General features: G+C 59.0%; 1 protein-coding gene across 2 annotated transcripts in view; it reads left to right on the forward strand.

The window, feature by feature from the left end:
* The first annotated feature begins 700 nt into the window (after nucleotides 1-700).
* Nucleotides 701-17,261, forward strand: part of bltp3b (bridge-like lipid transfer protein family member 3B) — a 30,246-nt gene continuing 13,685 nt past the window's right edge. Inside the window, exons 1-15 of one of the 2 annotated variants that reach the window (XM_030113244.1) lie at nucleotides 701-1,081; nucleotides 6,412-6,574; nucleotides 6,834-6,872; nucleotides 6,988-7,079; nucleotides 9,927-10,116; nucleotides 10,194-10,334; nucleotides 10,576-10,743; nucleotides 11,621-11,801; nucleotides 11,947-12,030; nucleotides 12,493-12,654; nucleotides 13,240-13,355; nucleotides 13,421-13,562; nucleotides 13,710-13,903; nucleotides 14,509-15,237; nucleotides 15,315-15,952. In XM_030113244.1, coding sequence (XP_029969104.1) covers nucleotides 1,038-1,081; nucleotides 6,412-6,574; nucleotides 6,834-6,872; nucleotides 6,988-7,079; nucleotides 9,927-10,116; nucleotides 10,194-10,334; nucleotides 10,576-10,743; nucleotides 11,621-11,801; nucleotides 11,947-12,030; nucleotides 12,493-12,654; nucleotides 13,240-13,355; nucleotides 13,421-13,562; nucleotides 13,710-13,903; nucleotides 14,509-15,237; nucleotides 15,315-15,952 — 3,083 coding nt within the window. In that variant the 5' untranslated portion in view covers nucleotides 701-1,037. The remainder of the gene's footprint in view (nucleotides 1,082-6,411; nucleotides 6,575-6,833; nucleotides 6,873-6,987; nucleotides 7,080-9,926; nucleotides 10,117-10,193; nucleotides 10,335-10,575; nucleotides 10,744-11,620; nucleotides 11,802-11,946; nucleotides 12,031-12,492; nucleotides 12,655-13,239; nucleotides 13,356-13,420; nucleotides 13,563-13,709; nucleotides 13,904-14,508; nucleotides 15,238-15,314; nucleotides 15,953-17,261) is intronic. The other variant, XM_030113245.1, reaches the window with a different exon arrangement.

A 17,261-nucleotide genomic window follows, 5' to 3' on the forward strand; every position in this document is an offset into this window, starting at 1 on the left:
AAAAGGAGAACATTTCTAAATATATCCTATAAACACAGCAAACAACACAAACGAAGAAAATACAGTAAGTTGATAGCTGTTCAAACGTTAATAACTGCGATTTTTTTTTTCAAGATGACGGCTCCTGGCTTCCTTATTAAGCAAAAGTTGATACATATAGACTCTTTTCGGCATTTCAGCATTTTTTCTTGCTTTCTGCAGCTCTGCTCGTCTGTCTTCTCCTGCTCCTGTCTGGTTTTGTTACGTGTTTGTTTACACTCGTGAGCGGTCAACATGTCCGCCACTCCCCACAATGCAAAGCGTGATCCCAAGCCCTATAACATATTCTGAATATGTTCTTCTCAGCGAGCCTGTTCTTTGGTGTATGTTACTCTAAACATTCTCTATTTTCTCTCTCTCTGGCATACGTTCTCACTCTTAGGTGATATTTTATGTGTGTGCTTTGCATACTGTCTTCTGCGTGTCAGAATTATTTGTGCAAATAGAATTTTAAAACTGTCACAAAACACCTGGAACAAAAACGCATTGAATGGCACCTCCACAAGATGGCCGCCGCGCGTGCACGTCGGCTTCTGTCCGCGGCAGCGTGAACGATGTCTGCGCTGCCGTTTCCCTGACAACCTCCACAAGATGGCGGTGCGCGGGCACGTCCCGCTCTGTCCGCGTGGCGTCGGCGGCTCCTCCCCGCCTGCAGACGTCGCTGCTCGCCGCCTCCGCTCCTCCCGCGCCCCGCCGTCCCGGCCAGGTGAGCTCAGGCTGAGATAACCGACGCTCGGGCCGCTTTCGGATCGTTTGCCCGTCGGTTCCGCCACGGAATGGCCTAACCGGAGCCGCTCCGCCTCGGACCCGCGGCCGTCACCCGGAGCCCGGCAGTGTGTGATGCTGTCAGCCGCCCCGTCCCTCCGTCTGTCAGCCGGACTGAAGCGGGAGCGCCGCTGAAATGAGGACCGAGCCGCGGCGGGTCTGAGCCGCTCGGCACCTCCAGTCTCCGGGGAAGCAGCTCGGCGGCGGCGGCTCGTCCTCGGACCGTCCCGGACATGGCGGGGCTCATCAAGAAGCAGATCCTCAAGCATCTCTCCAGGTCGGTGCTAGCTAGCTCCGGTCCGCCGGCTTCACGGTACCGGGACCCGCCCGGGCAGCGGGTGGCGCTGCGGGTGCGTGCGAGTCGTCTGCCGGGCCGCAGGGCCCGGCTCCGGTCCGGGACGGCTCCCCGGACCGGAGCCGTGGCTGGCGCGGCTAACACGCTAGCATGGGGCTAGCCGGGCTAATCCCGGAGCTCCGGGCAGGTCGGACCGGTCGAGTGGAGCAGCCAGATTATCAGCAGCAATCTCAGTCTGCCCTGGAGGCGGACCCGCCCGGGTTAGCCCGGACCGGCCCGGGTTGGCCCGGAACCGCCCGGGTTGGCCCGGAACCGCCCGGGTTAGTCCGGACCCGTCCGGGTCAGTCCGGACCGGCCCAGGTTCGCCCTGCTCGGGCACGGTACTCAGATTCCAGGTTTACTATCAGGGTCGGGGTGAAAGTCCAGCAGCAGGTGACACGTTGGTTCAGCCTGAGGCCGCCGGTCCCTCAGGACGACCTTATCTGAACCGTGTGAGGCCGTCTGACTGGAGGCTGCAGCTGGAGGGTTTCTGGAGGGTTTCTGTGGGGTAACCGTGGGGTGTCTGGGGACAGACCAGACCCAGTCCATGCTGCCGGGTGGAGCAGCAGCCGGGTGGAGCAGCAGGGTGGATCCTCCAGGAAGGCAGTGTGTCTACTGTTGGCGTTTAGATCTGGTGTCCTTCAGTGCTGTGTGTGTGTGTGTGTGTGTGTGTGTGTGTGTGTGTGTGAGTGTGTGTGAGAGTGAAGAGAAGCCACTCCACCTCCTCTGGACCCCATGTGATTGGAGCGGGTGCAGCAGGTGGAGCCGGGACTGCAGCTCTTGTCTCCACCCGCTGGCTGGTCCACACCAGGACCAGAGTCCTGGAGAGACCGGACTGGTTCACTGTCTGGGCTTTGAGTCAGGAGTCCATCATCCTGAAGTCCAGCTCCAAGGGGTCAGGTTCTGTCTGAATCTGGACCGGACCGGACCGGACCAGCTCCCCTGGACCGGACTGGACTGAACCCACATTTAAATGTCTCCATCAGCATTGAATTTTTAATTTTGAAAAACCTTTCCCAGTTGAATTGTCCCCCTCACAGTTCCCTGACCCCCCCCCACGCGGTTCCCTGATCTCCCCCCCTCGTTCCCTGACCCCCCTTACACCCCCCCTCATTCCCTGACACCCCCCCCCCCCGTTCCCTCACCCCCCTCACGCCCCCCTGACCCCCCCTCGTGGTCTGGATTGTCATTCTGTCGTTTCTTTATCTGCTGAAGCTGTAAATTTCCCGTTGTCCCTGAACGCCTCACAGCCCTGAAGGTCCTGGTCTGAGCTCAGCCCTGCTGCTCCGCTGTCTGGTCCCTCAGGTTCCAGTGGCTTCAGGGAACTAGATCCCTCCAGATCCTCTTGCCCCCCCCCCCCCCCCCCCCCCCGCCCCCCCCCCAGTGGAGGAGCCTTCCTGGACTGGTCTTCCTGGTCCTGGAAGGTGCACCGTCCGTCCGCCAGCCCCGGGAAGCTGCTGCCGTCCACCGCATGGGCGCACAGAGTGGAGGTCAGCTTTAGCTCCGCCTCCTGGGAGCAGCTGGAGGACCTGCGGCGGTGGACCTGGACTCGGCTCCAGTCTGGGTTTTTCCTGCTGCGGTCTGTTCTGGTCCTGAGCCGGTCCAGTAGGAGGAAACCAGATTACCTGAAGGTAACCCACACGTGCACAGGAGCAGCGTGCACAGGAGCAGCGTGCACAGGAGCAGCGTGCACAGGAGCAGCGTGCACAGGAGGAGCAGCAGTGGAGCAGAGGTCCTTCCTACAAGCCAGAGACCGACCACTGCCCCCCATCCCCCCAACCCCCCGGCCCCCCGGCCCCCCGGCCCCCAGGTCTGAGGTTTGAAACAGAGGACAGCAGCAGGACTGACACAGATCCTGGACCCAGACCTGGACCTGGTCCACTAAGCTTGGGCCTGCAGGCTGAGGTGTGGTGAGCAGAACTTCATCCCCTCAGCCTGGTTCTGCTTCAGCCGCCGCGTTCTGCCGCGTTCCGCCGCGTTCGGATCAGCTGATGACGGAGCTCCGTCTGGTTCCAGTCTTGGTTTATTGATGGGGACCGGAGGGGGCGGAGCCAAACAGCCGCTTGATACTTGATCAGCAGCTCCTGAATATTTCACTGACCAGACGCTGCTCCTCCTCCTCTTCCTCCTCCTCCTCTTCCTCCTCCTCCTCCTCCTCTTCCTCCTCCTCCTCCTCCTCCTCCTCCTCTTCCTCCTCCTCCTCTTCCTCCTCCTATTCCTCCTCCTCCTCCTCCTCCTCCTCCTCCTCCTCCTCCTCTTCCTCCTCCTCCTCCTCCTCCTCCTCCTCTTCCTCCTCTTCTTCCTCCTCCTCTTCCTCCTCCTCCTCCTCCTCCTCTTCCTCCTCCTCTTCCTCCTCCTCCTCCTCCTCCTCTTCCTCCTCCTCTTCCTCCTCCTCTTCCTCCTCCTCCTCCTCCTCTCCTCCTCCTCCTCCTCCTCCTCTTCCTCCTCCTCCTCCTCCTCTCCTCCTCCTCCTCCTCCTCTCCTCCTCCTCCTCCTCCTCTTCCTCCTCCTCTTCCTCCTCCTCCTCCTCCTCCTCCTTCTCCTCCTCTTCCTCCTCTTCCTCCTCCTCTTCCTCCTCCTCTTCCTCCTCCTATTCCTCCTCCTCCTCTTCCTCCTCCTCCTCTTCCTCCTCCTCTTCCTCCTCCTCTCTGTTTCCAGCTCAGCACCACAGAGAAGCCCTGAAGTCTGGATCAGTCCAGAATCAGTCTTCAGACCCCGTGGAGCCGGGGGTGGGGTGGGGGGTTGGGGTGGGTGGGGGTGGGGCAAATGGGGCTTTAAAAGGTTAAAACATTGACCACGTTGACATGCAGCTAATATCTGGGTTCTGAAACATCAGGAAAACCCCGTTTCCATGCCGTAGCAGACAGAGTTCCCCGTTTACAAGTCGGCGCATTCAGTCAGGATCTCCCTTTCCAAACCACGGCGCACGTCATGCTGTTCTCAAAACAAAAGCTCTGACCGGAGCGGCTCTGTGTTGCCAGGTTGGGTGGGGTTCAAACCAAAGCTAGCTTCTTTTTGAAGACGTTGGACGGGTTGATTAAATGATGATGTGTTCATGACGTGTTCTTTAATCATACAAATACGGTTTAACCTGCATTTTCAACCGAGATGGAGGTTTGGGCTGCTTCCTACGAGTTTCTGATGTTTTTACGGACTAGATCGACAGATCTGGCAACCTCCTCCACTGGCCTGCAGAGGCAGACGCTGCGGTGACTCCGTTCTGCTGACGGAACGCAGACAGAACGGTTGTTCTGCTGTTCATGATTTCTCTGCAGGCCGTACAAGTCGCCGACTTTCAGAAGGAAGCATGTGCGACGTGCGCGCTCAGAATAACAGTTCGTATCGTGCGTTACGGAAGCCTCACACGGACAAAAGTGAGGTGAGTTTGGCGCCTACTCGTTGCTGGACTCAAAAGACCATGATTCATTGCGGTGGGAGCATGCGCAGAACCAAAAACAACGTTCCTAACTCGTTATCTGTTCACACGGCGGCACTGCGGGGTGTGAAAAGGAGGAACCCAGCGGGCTTTATCGGGTTTTACAAATCTCGAAAATGAGCTTTTCCGGGTTTTGGCGGGTGTTTACACGGCCACGCGCTGCTGGCTTCCTGCCAACATTCCAGTGTGAAAAGAGTTTGAAAGAGTTATTGGCTGCATGGAAACGAGCTGAGTGGGTTCAGAGCCCGGAGAGCAGGTTCCAGCGGTGCACAGGTCAGGGTGGAATCACTGCCTCTGTTTGCTCAGATCAATAAAACTCAGAGAGCCGGGTCAGAGGTCACGGCACAGGCACTGGGTCAGGGGTCACGGCACAGGCACTGGGTAGGTCACGGCACAGGCACTGGGTCAGGGGTCACGGTAGAGGCACTGGGTCAGGGGTCACGGCCAGCCAAGGGTCAGAGGTCATGGCCAGCCGGGTCAGGGGTCACGGGGGCTGCAGGTTCAGACGGGCTCTACCAGATCAGACGCCGTCCGGGTGGTCCAGCTGATCCCTCTGGATCGGGATCTCACTTCAGAGTCCTGGCTCCTGGTCCCATCATGCATTGCGGGTCCGGAGCGCCACGTAGGGCTGCACGATTAACCGACACCTCGTCGAAATTGAGGTTTCAACTCCTGCGGTAACCAAACCGCACAGAGCTGAGGTTTTTCGAGGCATGTGAGTGACAGACCTATCCGCCAATCAAAGCGTTCGAGTCTCTCGTTCCGGGCCACCGGCCAATCAGAAATGACAACAGGAAGCAAGTATGTCTGCACTGCACCGCCGCAGCGTCAGGTTGCTAATAACAAACCCTGCGCTTGTGCTTTGCGGTGTCGTGAGGAGCAAAAAGTTTTCAGTGTGACTCGATGACGGTGTGAAAATGGCTGAGATGACAGCAGGAGAGGGGGCGGAGCCGCTTTTTAAAAGAGAATCGTAGTTCAGTTGTTTGGACTGACTTTGGGTTTGAAAAAAAACGACGTGAATCCAAATGTCCCAGATTGTGTCGCCGTGCAGCAGCCAGATCCAGAGGAAATACATGTAATTTGTACCGACACCTGAAGACTCGCCGCTACACGTTACAGAGACGTCGACAAGTCGCAGGTTATTCTCTCTCACCTGATCGCCCCACAGCTCAGCCTTCATCCAGCATGTGATGCTCTCTCTCTCTCCATGAAAACATGAAGCGCAGCCCAAGAATGAGAGGGAAGACGACCCCGAGTAGGATTACTAAACTGACTGTGATCTAAAAATATTACAGCAACAAGGATTCATTTTTTTACCCTTTATCTGTAGAGGCTGGCCAGTTCTTTTTTTTTTTCGAGTTGAAGTTGGTTTCACAGTGGCGCCTATTTGCGGTTCTTTTTTTTATTTCCATTTATTTCACGTTGAAAACTGTTGTCTAAGTAATTTTCTGTGAACCATGCAAGCAAGACCAGTATTGAATTCCAATTTCGACAGCATTGGGTTTTGACTCTTTTATTTCATTAAAACGACGCACTCTTTTTTTTTTTTCAAGCGTGACGCAGACAGCACGGCGGCGTCTCGCTGCCGCTGCCTGAAGCTTTGTCAAGTTAGTTTACATTCGGTTATTTTATGTGTCAACTTGAGCAAGACCGTGTAAAAGTAACAAGAATTTTTTTCGCCCATAATTTTGGCTGTTTTCTGCATTTGAAAGAATAAAATGTGACAATCGCAAATCGAATTGCAATCGCATTATTGGTCAGGAAAATCGCAATTAGGTTTTTTGTCAAAATCGTGCAGCCCTACCGCCACGGATCCTGACCCTCCGTTCTGTTGCAGGTTCGCCAAGAACCTTTCGCCCGACAAGATCAACCTGAGCACCCTGAAGGGCGAAGGTCAGCTGACCAACCTGGAGCTGGACGAGGACGTCCTGCAGAGCCTGCTGGACCTGCCCACCTGGCTCGCCATCCGCCGCGTGGAGTGCAACAAGGCCGCCATCCGGGTGAGTCCAGGACTTCCTCTTCCTGCTGGGTCCAGACCTCCGAGGGCCGTTTCCACGGCGACGCTGCTGGAAACGCAACGTTCATAAGACTGCTGAAGGACCGTCTGCCGGCGGAGGCTGGACCAGGATCCAGGACCTCGGGTTCACCTCAGGACCGGAGGTGTAACTGAACCCAGTCTGGTCCTCGGTGCTGCTGGTCCTCGGTCCAGACCCTGGTCCTCGGTCCAGACCCTGGTCTCACGTTGTCTCTCGTCCTCAGATCCCCTGGACCAAGCTGAAGACTCACCCCATCTCTCTGGTGAGTTCCGGGTCCCGCTCTCTGGTGGTTGGGGACCAGGTCCGGCCCTCGCCGCCGGTCCCGGCTGGTGGGCGGAGCCTGGTCCCGCTGAGTGACGGCGCCGCTCTGCTTTCAGACGCTGGACAAGGTGGTGATGGAGATGAGCACCTGTGACGAGCCTCGGCCGCCCAACGGCCCGTCCCCCCTGGCCACGCCGTCGGGTCAAAGGTCAGCTCCTCACTCCTCTCGTGTGATGTCAGTATGGGGCTGCAGTGCAACCAGCTCAACTAAATAAATCTTCGAATAATTACTTTTCAGTAACTTAAAGCGACTCTGAGGAACTTTCAGTTTTGGTTGATCTTGGCGGCGCCAGTGGACAAAGCGGTAGTGCTTTGCCTGAAGGAATACGACAGCTCCCATGAGGCCTAGCGCCTGGCGTGCTGCGGGACTGAACTCGCCTACAGGCTGACAGGGGGTCATTCAGCTGCTGGAGGTCGATGTATCGTCACTGAAGATATGGAAATGTTCTATTAAGGTTGAAAAGTTCCTTAGTGTCGTTTTGAAGTGCAGCAACAGTATTTTAGAAAATAAAAATTGAAAAATATTTACATAGAATTTAAACAGAACAATATAAAAGAGGCGTGCAGCGACAAGTTATATGTTGTGTTTTTAAATTAAAATGCAGACTCAATATTCAAAGTGAAGGCATTTAGATAAAACAGTATAAATAACAGTAACTAAATAAACATAAAGGTACAAACATAATGAACAGAAAATAAAAAAAACAAACTTCAGCAGCAACTTTACAGATTTCTTTCTAAATGTTCGGGTCCAACACCAACCTGTAAAGTTTCACTCAGAACCAGAACTCCAGCCAGCAGAAGCTGCTCAGTGAACAGAGTCCAGGCTTGTTGAGGCGCTGAGCGTCTGTCGCCTGATCAGCAGCAGGAGCCGTCACAGCGACCGGCCAGCAGGGGGCGGCAAAGCAAGCTGCCTCAAAACATCGCAGAAGAAGAAGTGTTGGAGCTAACAGAGCTAGCGGAGCTAATGGAGCTAACAGAGCTAGCAGAGCTAATGGAGCTAACAGAGCTAGCGGCGCTAACAGAGCTTACGGAGCTAGCAGCGCTAACAGAACTAGCAGAGCTAATAGAGCTAATGGAGCTAACAGAGCTAGCGGAGCTAACAGAGCTAACGAAGGTGATGGAGCTAACGGAGCTAGCAGAGCTAACGGAGCTAGCAGAGCTAATGGAGCTAACAGAGCTAGCAGCGCTAACAGAGCTAATGGAGCTTATGGAGCTAATGGAGCTAACAGAGCTAATGGAGCTAACTGAGCTCATGGGACTAACGGAGCTAACAGAGCTTACGGAGCTAGCAGCGCTAACAGAACTAGCAGAGCTAATAGAGCTAATGGAGCTAACAGAGCTAGCGGAGCTAACAGAGCTAACGAAGGTGATGGAGCTAACGGAGCTAGCAGAGCTAACGGAGCTAGCAGAGCTAATGGAGCTAACAGAGCTAGCAGCGCTAACAGAGCTAATGGAGCTTATGGAGCTAATGGAGCTAACAGAGCTAATGGAGCTAACTGAGCTCATGGGACTAACGGAGCTAACAGAGCTTACGGAGCTAGCAGCGCTAACAGAACTAGCAGAGCTAATAGAGCTAATGGAGCTAACAGAGCTAGCGGAGCTAACAGAGCTAACGAAGGTGATGGAGCTAACGGAGCTAGCAGAGCTAACGGAGCTAGCAGAGCTAATGGAGCTAACAGAGCTAGCGGCGCTAACAGAGCTAATGGAGCTTATGGAGCTAATGGAGCTAACAGAGCTAATGGAGCTAACTGAGCTCATGGGACTAACGGAGCTAACAGAGCTTACGGAGCTAGCAGCGCTAACAGAACTAGCAGAGCTAATAGAGCTAATGGAGCTAACAGAGCTAGCGGAGCTAACAGAGCTAACGAAGGTGATGGAGCTAACGGAGCTAGCAGAGCTAACGGAGCTAGCAGAGCTAACGGAGCTAGCAGAGCTAACGGAGCTAGCAGAGCTAACGAAGGTAATGGAGCTAACGGAGCTAGCAGAGCTAACGAAGGTAACGGAGCTAGCAGAGCTAACGAAGGTAACGGAGCTAGCAGAGCTAACAAAAGTAACGGAGCTAGCAGAGCTAACGAAGGTAATGGAGCTAACGGAGCTAGCAGAGCTAACAGAACTAGCAGAGCTAACGGAGCTAACTTTAATAACTGATCAGTATCGGATCGGTGCCTGGACTCCAGTATCTGGCATCAGAACCGGAAAAACTCTATTCTCAGTCCGGTTCGCCTCATGTCTCCATGTCCGTCTACATCTGTCCACGTCCGTCCACGTCCGTCCTGACCGCCTCGCGCTCTAAAGCTTTCAGCTCTTTCAAGGACATGTTGGATCAGACCGGTCTGAGCTGCTGAGACGGTTTTAGTCACTGGAGATCTGGATGCTGACTCTGCTGTCCCCCCTCTGTCCCCCCCCCTGTCCCCCTCGTCTCCCCTCTGTCCCCCTCTGTCTCCCTCTGTCCCCCCAATCCCCCCTGCTGTCCCCCTCTGTCCCCCTCTGTCTCCCTCTGTCCCCCCAATCCCCCCTGCTGTCCCCCTCTGTCCCCCCCATCCCCCCTGCTGTCCCCCTCTGTCTCCCTCTGTCCCCCCCATCCCCCCTGCTGTCCCCCTCTGTCTCCCTCTGTCCCCCCGTCCCCCCTGCTGTCCCCATCTGTCTCCCTCTGTCCTCCCCGTCCCCCCTGCTGTCCCCCTCTGTCTCCCTGTCCCCCCCGTCCCCCCTGCTGCCCCCCTCTGTCTCCCTCTGTCCCCCCATCCCCCCTGCTGTCCCCCTCTGTCCCCCCCATCCCCCCTGCTGTCCCCCTCTGTCTCCCTCTGTCCCCCCCGTCCCCCCTGCTGTCCCCATCTGTCTCCCTCTGTCCCCCCCGTCCCCCCTGCTGTCCCCCTCTGTCTCCCTCTGTCCCCCCGTCCCCCCTGCTGTCCCCCTCTGTCCCCCCTGCTGTCCCCCTCTGTCTCCCTCTGTCCCCCCTGTGTCCCCCCCGTCCCCCCGCCGTCCCTGGCTCCAGTGAGTACGGCTTTGCGGAGAAGGTGGTGGAGGGGATGTCTCTGTCCATCAACTCCATCGTGATCCGGATCAGCGCCAAGGCCTTCAACGCGTCCTTCGAGCTGTCCCAGCTGCAGGTCTACAGCGTCAACACCAGCTGGAGCGTCAGCGACCTGCGCTTCACCCGGATCCACGACCCCCAGCGGGGAGAGGTGGGCCGGGTCCCGGCGGAGCCGCGTCCCCCGCGCCGCCCGCCCGTCCGTCTCTGACGCCGCTGTCCCCCGCCCAGGTCCTGACCTTCAAGGAGATCAGCTGGCAGATGATCCGGATCGAGGCGGACGCCATCCAGAGCGCCGAGCACGACATGCTGAGCGCCCCCATCCGCCTGATCACCAACCAGTCCAAGATCCGGGTCACGCTCAAGAGACGGGTCAGTGGGACACGCCGGGGGACAGACTGACTGACGGACACAGAGGGACGGGGGGGGGGGATGGACAGACAGAGGGACAGAGTCTGATTTCCTGAGGGTCGGCCTGTGGCTGGTTTACGAGGAACCAGTCTGGACTTGTCAGATATTTTTATGAAGTCCCAGTTCCCAGTCCCCTGTCCCCTGTCCTCCATCCCCATGTCCCCTGTCCCCCGCTGGACTCACCCCCTGTCCTCTCTGTCAGGTGAAGGACTGTAACGTTGTGGCGTCCAAGCTGATCCTGATCCTGGACGACCTGCTGTGGGTCCTGACCGACTCGCAGCTGAAGGCCATGGTCCAGTACGCCAAGTCCCTGAGCGAGGCCATGGACCGCTCGGCCCAGCAGAGGAAGAGCCGGGCCCCCGAGGACCAGGTGCCGTCAGCCCGCCGTCCTCCGTCCTCTCCGTCCTCCCCGTCCTCTCTGTCCTCCCCGTCCTCCCCGTCCTCTCTGTCCTCCCCGTCCTCCCCGTCCTCCCCGTCCTCCCCGTCCTCCCCGTCCTCTCTGTCCTCCCCGTCCTCCCCGTCCTCCCCGTCCTCTCTGTCCTCCCCGTCCTCCCCGTCCTCTCCGTCCTCTCTGTCCTCCCCGTCCTCCCCGTCCTCTCCGTCCTCTCCGTCCTCCCCATCCTCCCCGTCCTCCCCGTCCTCTCCGTCCTCTCCGTCCTCCCCATCCTCCCCGTCCTCCCCGTCCTCTCCGTCCTCCCCGTCCTCTCTGTCCTCCCCGTCCTCCCCGTCCTCTCCGTCCTCTCCGTCCTCTCTGTCTGGTGTCTCCAGGCTGTGTTCACGTCTCCTCCTCTCAGCCTGCTGTCTGGAGCCCCCTGGTGGAGCTTCAGGGAACTGCAGGCGTCTGGACAGACGGAGACGCAGCTTCCAGAGGACAGCTGGACAGTCTGTCTTTGTTGAAAGATATTTGAACCCTAAACTTTCCTCCCTCCTGATCTGATCCCATCTGATCTGATGTGATCCAGTCTGCTTAGGGATCCAGTCTTCTAGAAGCATCTGACCAGATCTCTGCTGTATGAGGATCTGGTGTGGATTTAGAGACGAATGTTGTTCAACACACCGTCAACACACACACCTGAACACACACCTGAACACACACACCCACACACACACACCGTCAACACACCGTGATCCGATAGGATTCCTGTAAACGGGACGACCTGATTGGTCCGCTGGCACAGTCATCGCACTCACGGCGTGACGGCAGCCGGTCGTCACGGTGAAGCGGTAACGCCCTCCTCGCCCCCCAGGTGTCGCCGACGCCCCCCTCGGCCCAGCAGGTCCGGACCCAGCAGGCGTCCACGGCGGCCGACCAGAGCGCCACCATGGCCAAGCTGTTCTCCGCCTACGACGTGTGCGAGACGTCGCACCACCTGCAGATCACTCACCTGGACCTGCACATCTGCGACGACCTCCACGCCACGGACAAAGGTTCCTGCACAGCGCTCGCACACGCCACGCCCCCTGAACACGCCACGCCCCCGAACACGCCGCGCCTCCTGCACACACTACACCTCCTGACCACGCCCCCTGACCACGCCCCCTTCCTGTCCTCACGGCTGCCTCTCCTTCCCAGCGATCAACAAGAGGATCATGGGAGGAGCCATGCAGCTGTCCTTCTCCTCCATCACCCTGGACTACTACCCTTTCCACAGAGCAGGTACTCCAGCACACCCCACCCGCTGCCCCCGGACCAGGACCAGATCCACGCAGAGTCAGGACCGCAGACCAGGACCAGATCCACATACAGTCAGGACCATAGACCAGGACCAGATCCACATAGAGTCAGGACCATAGACCAGGACCAGATCCACGTACAGTCAGGACCGTAGACCAGGACCAGATCCACGTAGAGTCAGGACCGTAGACCAGGACCAGATCCACATACAGTCAGGACCATAGACCAGGACCAGATCCACATAGAGTCAGGACCATAGACCAGGACCAGATCCACGTACAGTCAGGACCGTAGACCAGGACCAGATCCACGCAGAGTGAGAACCGTAGACCAGGACCGGACCCATGTAGACTCGGTACCAGTGTGGACTTTCCCTGCAGAGGACTGAGTGTCTGGGGTCCACCGTGACGCCTCCTGTCTGTAATTTGTCTCCTGCCTCTCCAGGGGACAGCTGTGTCCACTGGATGCATTACAGCGAGGCCACCAAGACCCGGGAGGTCTGGGTCCGGAGCCTGCTGGACGAGTTCCGGGCCAACGTGGACCTGCTGAAGACCACGGTCCGGGACCAGCAGGGCCCCGGGCCAGGAGGGGGCTCCCCGCAGCACGGTAACTCCACCCACAGCATGTTAACTCCACCCACAGCGCGGTAACTCCACCCACAGCGTGGTAACTCCACCCACAGCGCGGTAACTCCACCCACAGCGCGGTAACTCCACCCACAGCGCGGTAACTCCACCCACAGCGCGGTAACTCCACCCACAGCGCGGTAACTCCACCCACAGCGCGTTAACTCCACCCACAGCACGGTAACTCCACCCACAGCACGGTAACTCCACCCACAGCGCGGTAACTCCACCCACAGCGCGGTAACTCCACCCACAGCGCGGTAACTCCACCCACAGCACGGTAACTCCACCCACAGCGTGGTAACTCCACCCACAGCACGGTAACTCCACCCACAGCGCGGTAACTCCACCCACAGCACGGTAACTCCACCCACAGCGCGGTAACTCCACCCACAGCGCGGTAACTCCACCCACAGCGCGTTAACTCAGTAACCGGTGCTGCTGGCGCCTGGACCCGGGTCCCGCGGGGTGTGTGTGTGTGTGTGTGTGTGTGTGTGTGTGTGTGTGTGTGTGTGTGTGTGTGTGTGTGTGTGTGTGTGTGGTGACTCTGTCTCCGTCCGTCCAGGGAAGATCAGCACCTCCGCCTCCTCCGTCAGCCCCCCTCCGCCCCCCCACGGCCCCCGGGCGCAGCTCATGTCCAGCTCCGTGGTTCTGCGGATGGCCGACTTCACCGTCTACCAGGTGGGGGCGCCGCGACCCCGGCCCCGCCCCCTGCCCCGCCCCCGCTCAGCTGTGCTGCGTTGCAGGTGTCCCTGGCGGAGCAGCGGCGCTGTAGCCCCGCCCCCATGCTGTCCTGCAACAAGAAGGCCCTGTACCTGCCGGCCGACATGCCGGCGCTCCACCTGGAGGTCACCGAGTACTACTACCCCGACGGCACCGAGCGGCCCGGTGAGGCCCCGCCCACTGGGGGGGCGGAGCTCCTCCTCCTCTTGATTGAGTTTCCGAACTGAAATAAAGAAAAGAATCAATTTTTGACGATCAAAGTTCCAGTCTATGAAGCTGTCCCCGTCTCCCCCCTGTCCCCCGTCCCCCCAGTCCCCTGTCCCAACCTGTACGTGCAGCTGAACGCCCTGCAGCTGGTCCTGGACCCCCGCAGCCTGGTCTGGATCAACCTGTTCGGCCTGGACCTGCGGCAGAGCCTGGAGCAGTTCATGGAGGTCTACAAGCTCAACGACTCGCAGAAACCCGACGAGCACGTAGACGTCAAGGTGGACGGCCTCATGCTCAAGGTACGCCGGGGGGGGGCTCCTGGTCCTGGTCCTGGTCCTGGTTCTGGTCGTGGTTGGGCCCCGGTGCTGTTGTATGTGTTGCTGCTGGAGGCTCCTGCTGGTCCCCGTCTCCTGTTCGGACCTGGTCTCAGACCAGAGGAAGCTTCAGTCCTCCTGGTCTGCCCAGCTCCCACTGTGACCGAGAACCGACAGGAAACCAGTAACCCCGCCCCCATCCAATAACCCCGCCCCAACTGATAACCCGGCCCCCAACCGATAACCCCGCCCCAACTGATAACCCCGCCCCCATCCAATAACCCCACTCCACAACAGTAATGCCGCCTCCAACCGATAACCCCGCCCCAACTGATAATCCCACTCCCATTGGATAACCCCGCCCCCAGTAGGTAACTCCACCCCATCAGTAACCCCGCCCTCAGTAATAACCCCGCCCCCAGCCGTTGACAGGCCGTGCTCTGCTCTGGTCCCTCAGGCCTGGAACCGGCCCGGTGTGGCTTCTGGACCCTTGATGGAGGAATGATGGCTTCCTGAAGCTTTTATTTTGACAGTTCTTCAGCTGGGACTTCCTGTGAAGGTCTGACCTCTTCCTGTTGTGGGTCTGTCAGGTGGTGATTCCCTCCGACCGGGACGCCTCCGCCCCCCCCGACCTGCCGCGCTCCCTGTCGGTGCAGACGTCGGAGATGGTGGCGACCAACACCCGGCAGCCGGCGCAGTGCGGCCGCGGCCAGCTGGGGGCGCTGCTGCAGGCCTTCCAGGAGGAGCCCTTCTTCTGCTCCGCCTCCTTCCCCCGCTCCGCCTCCTCGCCGCCCGTCCTGCACCCCGCCTTCCGGCGCCACGCTCACGAGCGGGACACCAGGCTGCACGACGTGTACCGCGGCCTGGCGGCGCTGGGCGCGGCCGCCGACGCCCTGAAGACGCCCGCCGCCGCCGACTTCTGGGCGCTGCACTTCGCCCAGTTCTGGGTGGACTACGAGGGCGGCCGGGGGGGGCGGGGCCGGCCGCAGCCCTGCGTGGACTCCTTCCCGCTGGCCGTGTGGGCGTGCCAGCCGGCCAAGCTGGCGCGGCTGCAGGAGGCGCGGCGCGGCGCCGCGGAGGGCGGGGCCGGGGGCGTGGCCGGGGGCGGGCTCTCCCGCAGCGCGTCGGCCGAGGCGCTGGGCCGGCTGCAGAGGAAGCGGCTGCTGAAGGAGTACTACAGCTCCGACGGCGCTCCGTCCCCGCCGCCGCCGCCGCCGCCCAGTAACGGCCTCCTGGACGGCCCGCCCCCCCCGGCGGCCGCGGCTCAGGACCCCGACGTGCACGTGTTGGTGCACGTGCAGAAACCCGTCAGTGCTCAGGTACTGGACTCCCACAGCGAGAGAGAGCCTGTCCAGACCAGATCGAGACCTGTCTCTGAAGTTCTGTCCCCCCCCAGGTGAGCCACCGGCAGTACCAGTTCCTGATGCAGCTGCAGCGCAGCGTCAAGACCCTGCAGCAGACTCTGCAGCAGGACCTGGAGGACATGGGGTCCAGGCGGGACCGTACAGACCCGGGGGAGGGGCCGGCCGGCCCCCCCCGCCCCTTCACCGTCTGCCTGGGCCTCCTGCTCCAGAGCGCCGAGGTGTCCCTCCTCCTCCGGCCCGTCCCCGAGCCCCGGGGATCGGGGTCCCCCCCGGGCTCGGACCTGTCGCCCTCCGAGAGCCGGGGGACGCTGGAGCCGGGGGGCGAGGCGGGCGACGGGGCCCCCGGGGGGTCCGAGGGGTCCGGCCCGGACGGGGTCAAGCGGCCCAGCGCCGCGGACCGGCTGCCGTGCCGAGACGGATCGGAGTCCGGAGTCCCGCCGGGTCCCTCTCCTCCCGTCCTCACCTCCTCCACTGAGGAGAGAACTCCCTCCGGGACCCCCGGGAGGGGGGGCTCAGAGGACGGGGGCGAGGCCCCCGAGGACAAGCTGCCTGGAGGAGACGACCCGGGACCAGGACCAGGACCAGGACCAGACCCCAGAGCCCAGCTGAGCGACCCGCTGTGTGACGGCGACAAAGACAAACCTGCAAAGATGCAACAGTCCGTCTCCAGGTACACAGCCGCCTGACACACAGCCGCCTGACACACAGCCGGCTGACACACAGCCGGCTGACACACAGCCGGCTGACACACAGCCGGCTGACACACAACAGTCTGACACACAGCCGGCTGACACACAGCCGCCTGACACTCTGCTGCTAAAATGAATGAAGACTAGAAGCCTCTAGAAACCAAGCTGAGCTGGAGAACAGCGCCAAGAGAAAGAACACTGTGATTCCGTGGAGCGTTGTCATGACGACGCTCGGCTGTGGTCTGCAGCTTCAGGCCGTCAGGAGTTTTCTTGCTGATTCAGCGGTTTAGTCTCTGAGTCTCAGAACTCGAACCTCCAACCCCGACGCTTGTCTTCATCCTAACCTTCATCCTGTCACTCTGACCTCTAACCTTCATCCTGTCACTCTGACCTCTAACCTTCATCCTGTCACTCTGACCTCTAACCTTCATCCTGTCACTCTGACCTCTCTAACCTTCATCCTGTCACTCTGACCTCTCTAACCTTCATCCTGTCACTCTGACCTCTAACCTTCATCCTGTCACTCTGACCTCTAACCTTCATCCTGTCACTCTGACCTCTAACCTTCATCCTGTCACTCTGACCTCTAACCTTCATCCTGTCGCTCTGACCTCTAACCTTCATCCTGTCACTCTGACCTCTAACCTTCATCCTGTCACTCTGACCTCTAACCTTCATCCTGTCACTCTGACCTCTAACCTTCATCCTGTCGCTCTGACCTCTAACCTTCATCCTGTCGCTCTGACCTCTAACCTTCATCCTGTCACTCTGACCTCTAACCTTCATCCTGTCACTCTGACCTCTCTAACCTTCATCCTGTCACTCTGACCTCTAACCTTCATCCTGTCACTCTGACCTCTCTAACCTTCATCCTGTCACTCTGACCTCTCTAACCTTCATCCTGTCACTCTGACCTCTCTAACCTTCATCCTGTCGCTCTGACCTCTAACCTTCATCCTGTCACTCTGACCTCTAACCTTCATCCTGTCACTCTGACCTCTCTAACCTTCATCCTGTCACTCTGACCTCTCTAACCTTCATCCTGTCACTCTGACCTCTAACCTTCATCCTGTCACTCTGACCTCTCTAACCTTCATCCTGTCACTCTGACCTCTCTAACCTTCATCCTGTCACTCTGACCTCTAACCTTCATCCTGTCACTCTGACCTCTCTAACCTTCATCCTGTCACTCTGACCTCTAACCTTCATCCTGTCACTCTGACCTCTAACCTTCATCCTGTCGCTCTGACCTCTAACCTTCATCCTGTCGCTCTGACCTCTAACCTTCAT

Source organism: Salarias fasciatus, chromosome 17 (genome assembly GCF_902148845.1).
Source record: "Salarias fasciatus chromosome 17, fSalaFa1.1, whole genome shotgun sequence".
Classification (NCBI taxonomy): domain Eukaryota; kingdom Metazoa; phylum Chordata; class Actinopteri; order Blenniiformes; family Blenniidae; genus Salarias; species Salarias fasciatus.